General features: G+C 55.0%; 1 protein-coding gene across 1 annotated transcript in view; it reads left to right on the plus strand.

The window, feature by feature from the left end:
* Positions 1-10,636, plus strand: part of ZCCHC24 (zinc finger CCHC-type containing 24) — a 79,796-nt gene extending 69,160 nt beyond the window's left edge. Inside the window, exon 4 of the mRNA XM_077124773.1 lies at positions 6,495-10,636. Within this exon, the coding sequence (XP_076980888.1) occupies positions 6,495-6,608 (114 nt within the window). The 3' untranslated portion in view covers positions 6,609-10,636. The remainder of the gene's footprint in view (positions 1-6,494) is intronic.
* The last annotated feature ends 387 nt before the right edge of the window (positions 10,637-11,023 follow it).

Here is an 11,023-nt window from a genome sequence, read left to right on the forward strand (position 1 = left end):
TAGACTCTGCTTCTCGTGGTTATGTCGTTCTGCTCTGCTCTCTGAATCTCCCATTCTCCAAAATGTTTCCTCTTTTATAGGACTCCAATAAACCAATCAAGACCCACCCAAATGGGTGGAGACATGTCGTCACCTAATCCAGTTTAACAACCACTCTTGACTAAATCACATCATCCAGGGAGATGATCTGATTACAGTTTCAAACATACAGTATTGAAAAGGGATTATTCTACCTTTATGAAATGGGATTTTGATTAAAACATGGCTTTTCTAGGGGGCATACTTCCTTTCAAACCAGCACACCAGGCAAGTAAATTAAATGGGCTAAGGGAGCTAATATGTGAGAGAGAGAGAGAGAAGCAATAGGGAGTAGTAGAGGCTGTGGCAAAATAAAGCACGAACTTTTCAGAACCCAGGTCCAATGTGAGCTTTGTGAGAGACACCAGAAAACCTTATTTTTATGCAAAATGTCCTGATGTTTAAATATTAGCCACAGAGTCAGATTGTTTATAAATGTCATGTGAGCCAAACAAAACCATTTGATGGCTAGATAAGGCCCCTTGGGTCCTTAGTGTCTGAGCTCTGGGTGGACAGTCCCTTTTACTCGGGGATTCCAACTCATCCAGAATCGGGCAGGCTGGATGGAGAAGCAGCAGTAAGAGACTGATATGCCTGCATCCCTTGTGGCTTCTCCTCTCTGGGAAGCCTATGGCTGCCCTGTGAGCACGAGGCATGCAATACCAGAGGTTGGGAGAAGGTGGTGCTAGTCCTGATTTTGGACACTGGGCCTCAGCCTTCCCATCTATAAAATGGGGAGATTGAGACTTTCAGTAAACCAAATGCCTGCTCTGCTGAGAATTTGCTCTTTATCCTACTAGGAGTGACGAGAGGGAGCTGATCTGGCAGGCTCTCCTGGTTGCAACACTTTCTGATGTTATGAGTCTTCTGTTGGCCTCCCTTCCCTGTTGAAGACTTACCACCCCCTCCCCAACCCCCAAAGCCTCCCCAAACAATGACCCACCCTGTGGCCTGGGTGGCCCTGCTGAAAAGGGTCCCGTTAGTGGAGGGGTGGCCACACCCTGACCGGACTGAGGGACAGCCTGAGACCCTGAGGTGCCAAGACAGGCTGGGTGACTCCATCCCCCTGGGTGGGCTTAGGGCACACAGTGTTTCTCAGGAGCATGTTGGGGGCATGTGGACCTGCGTGAGGGGGAGCAGGGTATGGGCAGCCTGAAGGAGACACGGCATCCTGCTCCTTGAGAAGGTCTGGTATCAGTAAGGCCATCAGCCCAGAAATTCCTCCCTCACCGTGTCCAACGGTCCGCCCTCGACAGCCCCACCCTTTGAGCTGAATTCTGGTCTCCCAGGTATCCTTGGCAGGGCTGATTCATCCTCTCACTGGGCAGCTTCGTTGGGGGCTCCTCCTAGCCAGATCTGTGCAGCCACAGCAGGAAGACAAGTTCCAGGGGCTGCCAGGCTTTCCAGAATCTTCCTCTTAGACTGAAGAGACAGGAGTCTCTGTGGAAGCCGTTGACATTCAGAAAAAATCGCAGCCTGAATTAGAGCTGGGTTAACCCTCAGGTGCCAATCACAGAGCCCTGGCACACCCGGCCAGTACCTACTCCCCAGTCCACATGTCCCTTCTGCTCCCTTTCCATAGGAAGGAAAACCGCAGTCCCAAAAGGCCACATGGCCGTCCCTGGCCTCCAGGGGCAGGGGGACCTCACTGAGCTGAACCTGCATCTGTGCATGGGCCTGTTAGGAGCCGAGCCCTGAGGTCAGAGGACTCAATTTGGGTCCCAGCTGGGCCAGCTGTGAATGGGTGTGCTGGAGCGGGAGAGAAGTGGACTGAGCTCTAAGTACCTTATACCTCCTCTCAGTCACCCGTGAGGTCAGTCCCATTTTACAGAGAAGGAGACTGAGGCACAGGAGTGTATGTGATCTGTCCCAGTGTAGTAGAGAAGCTGAGATTTATGAACAGGGAACATGTGGGGCCAGGAGGAGGATGGAGAGCCCCAGAGGGGCAAATGTGTGGGCTGGGAGGGCAGAAGGACGTGGGGGGTCAGGTCACCTGTGGTGACTGGGAGAGAAGTGGGGACAGTGCATGGTTCTGTGGTGGAGTCTGGCTGGGCGTGTGGGACGCTCGGTCCTTACGGTTGTCACAACCCCTGTGTCCTAAGCTCCTGCCCCTGAGGCTCCAGTCTCCTCAGCCCCACTCTTCCCAACCTCAGGAACCTCAGGCAGGGCAGGCCTCCTCCATCATAGCCCCTTCCACCATGGTTGGAGGCATTGCTGGTTCAAGCCACCGGCCCCAGGCAGGGGATGGCCTCACCTGCCTCATCTGCCCCACCCAACAAAGCTCATTTGATGTGCAGCCGCCCTGACTACCCCTCTCCCCATCTCCAAACTCAGGAGCAGTGTCCCTGGGGGCCCATTCAGGGAGGGCCTTTCGTGTGGTTATGCTGTTCATCTCTCCCAGGAGGTCCACCAGGGTTTGTTGAGCACCTACTACATGCAGACTGAGGCTCAAAGAGAAGGCACTGAGAAAGGTCACTCAATTGGCCAGAGGCAACCGGTGCTGGACCCAGGTCTCAGCCACCACCCAGCCTCATAGGGCTCAGGGAGGTCAGAGGAAGGAGGAATGAGGGTTGGAGGGGCTCCTGTGCTCCCCAGCACACTCACTCAGGAGTCTTTGCAGACCTAAGGGCAGGCCCTTGGAGCCCCTCCCCTTAGCCCCCCACAGTGGAGAGGGGTTGGCTTATATTCCCTGCACCCCCGAGCTCCGACTTATTTGGCGCCCATCTCCTGAGAACCCTCTGCGTTCCTACTCCTCTCTCCCCTGCCACATCTGTTTCCCAGCCATGCTCCAGCTGCAGCGCTCCCCTGCCCGCCCTGCCCCCCACGAGAAGAAAACACAAATGGGCTTTGCCTCACTGTGGGGAGGAGGCCCTCAGGCGATCAGTCCCAGCTGCTCGGTGTTTTCCCTGCACCGAGGGGAGTCGTCACAACAGCTTCCCCAGCTCCCCTGCCAGTGGCTGGGCCCAGCAGGGCAGGACTGAGCAGCCAGGCCAGGAGCCCAGGGAGAGAAAGGGCACCCACAGGGTCACAGACAAGGAGGGGGTGCAGCCCAGCACACGAGGAGAAGGCTTAGATGAGCCGAGGGGGCATGGAGAGGATGCTGCAGGAGTTTCTGCAGGAACTCAGCTGGTTCCTGCTCCCTGTGCGCTCTTCATCCCAGCATAATTTAATATTACTATTATTGTTAAGGCTGACCAACACTGAGTGCTCCCTGTTTACCAGGTACTGTTCTAATCGCTTTGCATATTTAACTCATTTACTCTTCACAACAACCCTATCACTGAGGTACTCTTATTATCCCCCATTTTACAGAGGCACAGAGAGGTTAAGTGCCTTGCCAAAGGTCACACAACAATTACTAAGTCTTGCAGGGCTCCGTATGGTTTAAAGTATTTTAAGAATGTCTTCTCATTTGCTTCATCATGCACACACACACACGCACACTAAACCTATGAAAAAGGCAGTAGGTAGGTTATTAACCGCCTCCCCCTTCCTGCCCATATTATCCAACAGGCCTCAGCCAGTCGGTGGCTGAGCAGGCACACAAGGCTCTGTCTGACTGCAGTGGCACTGTGTCATAAGGAGACAGTGCAGAAGGCACCCAGCAGCAGACGGTTCCATGATAGTCTTCAGGATGAGCCTGGTCCCCCAGGCTCCCTGGAGGCCCCTCCTTGGCCTGATGAGCCTTCTCTGTCAGCCCTGGGAATGAAGACACAGAAGGCAGGGTGGGGTGCAGCAAATTCCCAGGAGAGAAAGCTGTAATTGTGGAGGGAGGCACCTCCTCTCCCCGACACGGGTAGAGTGGAAGCAGTGTCAGGGGAGGGTACTGCATTGGGGACCCAAAACCAGGGATCCTGGTACAGCTGGGAGAGAGTCCATGAAAGCGGGGATGGGCCTGGCCTCAGGGTGGCAGGAGGGTCACACGTCCACCACTTCCTTGCTGCAGGTCCCTGGACAAGGCCATATGTCTTGGAGCCTCAGTTTCCTCACTGTAATGCCAGTAGCAGCTCATCCCTCCCAGGGAGGTTATGCGGGCAGGGGGTAGGATTTAAGTGGACACACTTTGCAAATTGTAAGCCACAGTGGGCCGAGCCCACACCATGAGGGCCAGGGTGGCCTGGGACCTGCTTACTCCAGTTTCTCTGGCCCTACCTGGACAGATGGGTCAGGGAGGGGCCCTGGCCAGCACTGGTGTGTGGAGTGGGGCAGGGGAGAGATTTGGTTAGTAGGCAGGAGACGTCGGGACCCCCTCGTCACACTGCCCTTTGGGAGCAAGTGGAGGGTCTGTTTGGATGGACCAGAGTGCAGGGATACCCATTTCAGCTCAGGCTCAGGAAGCCCTTCTTAGGGACCCGATGATGAATTGCAACCTCGGCTTGGTCAGCAGGGAGAGCCCCGCCCTGGGGTAGGCAAGCCCAAACTGCTGGAAGGCAAGAAGGTCTTGGGATGTCTGGGAGAGCAGGGTCTCAGGGTGTCCGGGAGAACAGGATGCTGCTCCTGGCCCTGACAGCCTTCCTTCTACCCTCTCCTTTCCGTGTCCTGACCATTAGTCAGCGTCCGCGTTGGCATCAGCAGTAGCTTCTCTGTGCTGTGCTCTGTCTAGTGATTAGCTTCACTAAATTATTGCAGCAATTGTGGGAGAAAGGGCTATCCACGTTCCCATTTAACGGACGGGGAGCTGGAGGCTCAGAGATGTCAAAGCACTTATCCAAGGTCACACAGCTCATAGGGAGCAAAGCCCAGATTTGACATGAAGCCACATCTTTCTCTGCTCTCCTGACCAGAATGGAGTTCAGGAATTTTCCCAACTCAGTTGGATAGAGAAGTAGATCCTCAAAGCCCCTTGAGATGAGGCCAGGGCGCTTGTCCTATTTTCAGGCCTTCCCTTTGTGGCTTTGACAAGGAAGTGCAGGGATGCTCTTTATGACCCTGGATGAGTGGGGTTCCTGGATGAGTGGGGTCCCTCATGAGTGCCTGCCCTCAGCTCCCACCCTTGCCTTCTAGAACCCTCTGACTCTTTCACTCTCCAGACTGCCCTAGAGTGTCAGCATGGGGCCAGGCACTGCCTATTTAGGCAGAAAAGCCCATGTGCTACTTTCGAGCAGTTCACAGTCTGGCCAGGGGGCCACACGCTTATCCTCGGCCACCCTCCCCGGGCTGTCCTCAGGTCCTCGTCACTGACAGCCGGGACTTCCTTGCTGCATCCCAGGCTACAGGCCTCACCCCCTGTTCTTGCCATGTGGCTCCCAGCTGGCTCTGACCGGCTTCCTCTGAGTCCCCCCAAGCCCCCTCAGGGGTTCTTTCTGCAGGCAGGGGGTCTGGGCTGGAGCTGTGGCTGGAGAGAAAGCAGTGTCTCTGTGAGCCAGCCAAGAAACTGCCTGCCTCAGGAGGTGTGCCTAATAAATTTTCCAGGGAAACAAGTCTTTGCTGGCTTTTGAGAGCCGGGAAGGGAGGGAGAGAGGGAGCGGGGAAGTTCCCCATTTCACAACAAGGTGCTCACCCATCCTAACACCGCCCCTTCACCGAGCATCTGGACCTCAACCCGAACCCTCCCAATACCCAGCAAGCACTGTGAATAGCCCCACTTCACAGATGGGGAAACTGAGGCCCCCTGAGGTCATGAAGTGGGCAAGTGAGAGGACTTGGGAGTCACCTCACTCCTCTATGCCTCAGTTTCCCTGTTGATAAACAGATGATCCATTCATCTGGCTACTCAACAAACAGGGCAGGCACCATGCCATACTCTCGGGGTGCCAGGGAGTCGCAGCGCCCCCTGCTGACTTCAGGGCGCTAACCCGTCCCTTGTCCCCGAGCGAAGCACGGCAGCTGCATGCGGGTGATACTTTTCATTGACTCCTGAGGCTGCTCGGGCAGGGCGTAATAGTGACAAGCGGCCGGGGAAGAAGCGCTGCACTCTGGAACCCAGACCCACGCGTTTGTTTTCCTGGAATTCCGTCTTGCCCGCTCTGCCCCTCAGTTTCCTCAGCTGGATTAGGTCTTCGCCCCCCATCCTGCCTCCCTGCTGGGCTTTTGTAAGCTTTGGGTGGTGCCTGCCCTGAGAGTCCTGGGGGCGGGCAGGGTTGCGTAGGCCCCCCCCCCCCCCCAGCTCTGACCCCAGTTCCCCTGGGACACAGGCACTTGCACGCAGATGGGGCAGGAAGAGCTCTAGGCGCCTTGGCTGAGACAACCTCTGTGACTGCTGCCCTCTGTCCCTGTCTCCCTGGACCCCTCCCCTGTGTCTCTGTCTTACTCCTTTCTCTCTCGCTGTCTCTCTCACTGCTTCTTGGGGCTTCTCTTTGGTCTCCGTCTCTGTCTCTGTCTCGTTCTCCCTGCTTCTCTCCGTGTTTCTTTCTCCCTGCCCCACCCCACCCCTCCTGTTCCCACCCTTGGACCTTCTTCTTCCCTCCTCTCTGCAGAGACCCCTGGAGAAGCCTGATGGCCTGGACGTGTCCGACCAGAGCAAGGAGCACCCCCAGCACCTCTGCGAGAAGTGCAAAGTTCTGGGCTACTACTGCCGCCGCGTGCAGTGACCCTGCCTCCGCCCGCCCGGGCCTCCGCCCACCGCCAGCCGGGATGCCGCCTCCCCTGCAGCCCCCGTGTGGCTGCGTGTCCTCAAGTGCAGGCGGTGGGGGGGTGGGGGGTGGTGAGGGCTGTCTTTGCAGGCCGAGGGCTCTGGCCAGGGGTCTTTAGGGTTCTTGTCTCATTGTGTTACTGACATAGCTGCCCCTGCAGGCCCAGAAGCAGGGTCTCTGGGACTCTTTACAGGCAGGCCTGGGGTCTGCTTGGAGGGGACAAAGGTGAGTAGATGTCGGCTCCCAGGACCCCGAGAAGCCCCCGGTGCCCCCGCAGTCTCTCCTCTGAGACACCCTTTGAGGAGAGCAGCCGTGTATTGGCCACAAGTGCGCTAAATTTACTGTGAATCCCAAAGCCTGCAGGGGACCATTTCCCCAAAACCAGCCAGGCAGACCCCACCCCCTCCCAGAACCGTGCGGTTTGCCCTGTGTGAAAAGCCACTCTTGGAAAGTCCTGTTTTCCTGTCCTGTTCAACTCAGCAGTTGTGGCAAGCGAACATCTGTTCTGTCAACTGCTGGGCAGTGGGCATCTCTGCCCCTGCTCACTCTTAGCCCCCAGCTCTCACCCCTCCTGACATCACTGGCCTTGGCCCAGATGTTGCACCCTGGCCCTGGGGATGCAGACAAGCCAAGGTCAGGGGCAGCGGGCAGCACTCCGAGGTGGCACATCAGGTATCACCTCCTGCAATCCCTCGGCAGACACTTTTCCTGCTTTCTTGGATTTTGTCAACCCACTCCCATCCCTTTTCTTTTCCCTTCCACCCACGTTGAGGGGTCTCTACTTGTTTGGGGTTGTAGGGCCCAGTGCCGAAGCCACTTTGGCAGGAGGGATCCAGCCTCTGGCGTTTGGAGAGGTAGGTTCAAGTCCTGACTGCCACTGGCATGCCATGTAACCTTGGGCAAGGACTTCCCCTCTTTGGGCCTCCGTTTCCCCGTGGGTTAAGTAAGGGACCCTAGAGAGCAAAGAGGCCTGTTTCAGCTCCGGTGCTCTGGGACGGCTAGTGCCATATTTGGAGAGTTTCCCCAGGGCTCTTGGGAGAAACCTTCCTGGCACTCAGCCCTGCCACCATCACCTGTCAGTTAAGAAGTCAATCCGAGGGAAGCTGGAGACCTCCCTTTTCCCCATCTACAACCCCAGCCCTGCCTGTTGTCCAAGGTGGGACCCAAATCCTCACCCCAGCTAAAATGAAAACGAATCCCCTCTCTCATTGCCCCGGCCTCCTCGGCCCTCACACGGGGGCCGTCCCGAGACAAGCCACAGCCCCTCTCCGTAAAATGGGGCCGATGATTTCCTACCTCCCAAGGGAGCAGAGGGGCCTGTCCTGACTGATCACGGAGTCGCCTGGCCCTCTCGCCCTGACTGAGAAGGCCCATTTATAGTGTCATATCCTCCTTCCTTTCTCCAGGGCGAGGGAGAGGACTGGCTGGCAGGACTGGGTCACTTGGTTTTACCCCAACATTATGCCTCTATGGAAAACAAACATCAGACCAAGAAATAGGCCTGAAATTCAGTGTTTACCAAGGCTCGGGGACCCCCAACCGGGGCCCAGTAGCCTTTTGTTTTCAAATGAAAATGTATTGTACAACTGAAGAGTTACAGTGAAGTGTTAACCGGGGGTCCAGGGAGCAAGTCGGAAGAGAGAGAGGGGGTGTATTTGCAGCGGGAGTGTGGGGTGTGTGTTGCATGGTAGATTTGCAGGGGGCATGTCCTCTGAGCACTTAAAAATGGATGATTAGCTCCAGCCTGGGCCCTGTAGCTGCCTCCCTCCCACCCAGCAGGGACAGAAAGCTCGGTCAGTTGCAGACTGAACACACTTGCCACCCATCGGGGACTGCCACTTAGGATTTCCACCCCAGCTGCTCCCTGCCTTCTCCCAGGCATTGGGATGAGCCAGACGTGGCCCAGGCCCCTGGCTGTCTATCCCCGAGGAGAAGCTGTCCCTGTCAGTCACCTCCCCATACTTCTAAAGATAATATTTGCAGTGGTGGGCAGTGCTGTTGTCACCACCCCGCAGGCCAAGCCTTCTGCCCCCACCCTTCCGGAACCTTGGCGCGAGGATGCCAGGGGCCCGCCAACTGGCTGCAAAGACAGGGGAAACCCGTACCCTGCAGAGTCCAGGCTCCACCCCTTATCCAGCTGGCAGCCAGTGGCCCCTGCCACCTGTGCAGGGCCAGCCACCATGGGGGCTGGGCCCTGCCACCCGAAGCAGCCCCTCTGCACTCCCCCCTTGCACCACGTTGACCAAACATGGGAGCTCTGTGTGGTTGGCAGAAGCCACTGCTGTCCAGGTCAAGTGCTGTGAGAATTAAGTGCTCAGAGGGCCTGGGAGCCCAGCAGACAAGAAGGTTTATGGTTTTAGTGCATTCAAAAGGGACAATCGCTTGCAGTTAGCAGTTCGAGCAATCTAGCTGGAACATAGCAGTGTTTACCCCATATGAAGTATTCGATAGTTCTACTTGTGAATTTGTATTTATTTTGAGTTATACTTGACACAGAATTCCTTTTAAAAAATTACTATGTGTGTATTTTGAAAGAAATTTCAGAGATGTTAAAATTTCTGCATGGTTACCAATTTTTTTTTCTCACAACACTGAATTTTTTAGCTTCTCCCGAAAAGTCTCCACAGTGATTTTTGTCTGTATATATTTGAAGGCCTTTTTTAAAAAAGAAAAAGAAAGAAAAATAGAATTGCTCAATTTTTGAAATAAAACAAAAACAAAGAGAGGCATTTTCAAAACTTCAGAGCCTTCCGGAGGGCAATAGAATATCAAACAAAGATTTCTGGAAGTATTTTGCAAACCTTCTGGTTTAGCCGCAAGAAAATATTTATGGTGAGAACTTTTCTCTTTTTCCTGTTCGTTTTTTTTTTCTTTTCCTTTTTTATTTTACTATGCTTTGGTCTGTAAAAAGTGTGCAACTGAACTACATTAAGAAGGAAATATTGTCTACATAGAATATTATATGAAGTTGGTACATAATTCTGATGAGGAAAAAAAAAATCCTTGCAATTCTTTAAGCCATATTGTTGTTATTCTGTGTTGTTTTCCTTGGATGAAAATATCAGTATTAAGTAGCCAGCATGTTATTCAAATGCTTAGACTTATTAATATGTTTTTGTTATGTATTTATACATATGTGTATTTTGGAAAAGTATTGCATTTTTTAAGGGAACCTGTTCTTAGATGTGTTAGTGAAAAGGGGAATGGTGAGGATAACACACAGCATTGTAACCCATTCTCTCGCACCTTCTTATTATTACCTTGTTATTATGGTGATGAATTTAGTAGGGGGCGGGGGAAGAGGGGGGTTTTGACTGGCCAGCCCCTCGCTGGTCTGCCGGTTCCAGGCCCCTTTGACCTGGTCAGAGGTCCCCAGTCAGCAGGACCCAAGATGGTGTCCATCCACGCCCCCCCTTTGGAGCTTTGCCATCTGAGCCGTGCTGCAGGGCCTCATTCTCTTTGAACTTGGACTTGCCAACCAGAACCTTTACACCCGCCCTCCCCCCTCTAATAGACTTGAATCTTCTTTAAATGAATATTTAATCCAACATCACTACATTGTAGCCCAGTGCGACAACTAACCCTGAAAGTTCAGGAGGCAGTCCAGCCTCCACTGAGGTGACCAGGTGGTCCCCACCCCACCGTGGCATCCCGGGGGCTGGCAGCAGAGGCTGGGAGAAAGGGATCCTCTCTCTCTCTCTCTCTTCGGCCGGCCTCGCCAATGGACCAGCACCGGCCACACCTCCCCTCCCGTGGGGTCACCGGCCCCGTGTCTGTATCTGTCACTACGTGTGTGTCCAGCTAAAAAGACAAACAGAACCCGTGGGCCCGGCTCGGAGGGTCCGTGGAGAAGACTCCCGAACCGCTCCGAAGAGCTGTCCTCGGGATGGCATTCCGTTGTGTGCCTTATTCCGGAGAATCTGTATATGGCTTGCCTAGAGAAATAGAGCCTTCCCATGCTGTATTAAAAGGACGTTGAAAAGCAAGAGACTGCGGGGTTTCCTTGTTTACACAGGGCCTCGGTGGGCGAGGGGAGCTGGGGCGCCCGGCGGGGACGGACTGCTCCCTGCGCCTCCACGCCCCCGCGTCTCGGTTATTTTGTCCTTCCCCTGATTCCACGCCATCTGTTTGCCTCTTCCCAGCCCCTCTGCCCCCAAGTGGACGCTCCCGCCAGGGCGTGGGCCCTCCCTTGCTCGGGCCCCAGACGTGGGGGAGATTGTCTGCAGATTAGGTCACACGTTAGCCCAGCACCCGGCCTCCGGGTAACCATATATAGGCGAGAATCTTCCTCGCAGATGCAGGGCCCTCACTGCCCGCACTTGCCCTGGCGGCGACACCGGGATTTGGGCCCCAGACACTGGGGGTCACGTGGT

The sequence above is a fragment of the Tamandua tetradactyla genome, chromosome 13 (genome assembly GCF_023851605.1).
Source record: "Tamandua tetradactyla isolate mTamTet1 chromosome 13, mTamTet1.pri, whole genome shotgun sequence".
NCBI classification, from domain to species: Eukaryota; Metazoa; Chordata; class Mammalia; order Pilosa; family Myrmecophagidae; genus Tamandua; species Tamandua tetradactyla.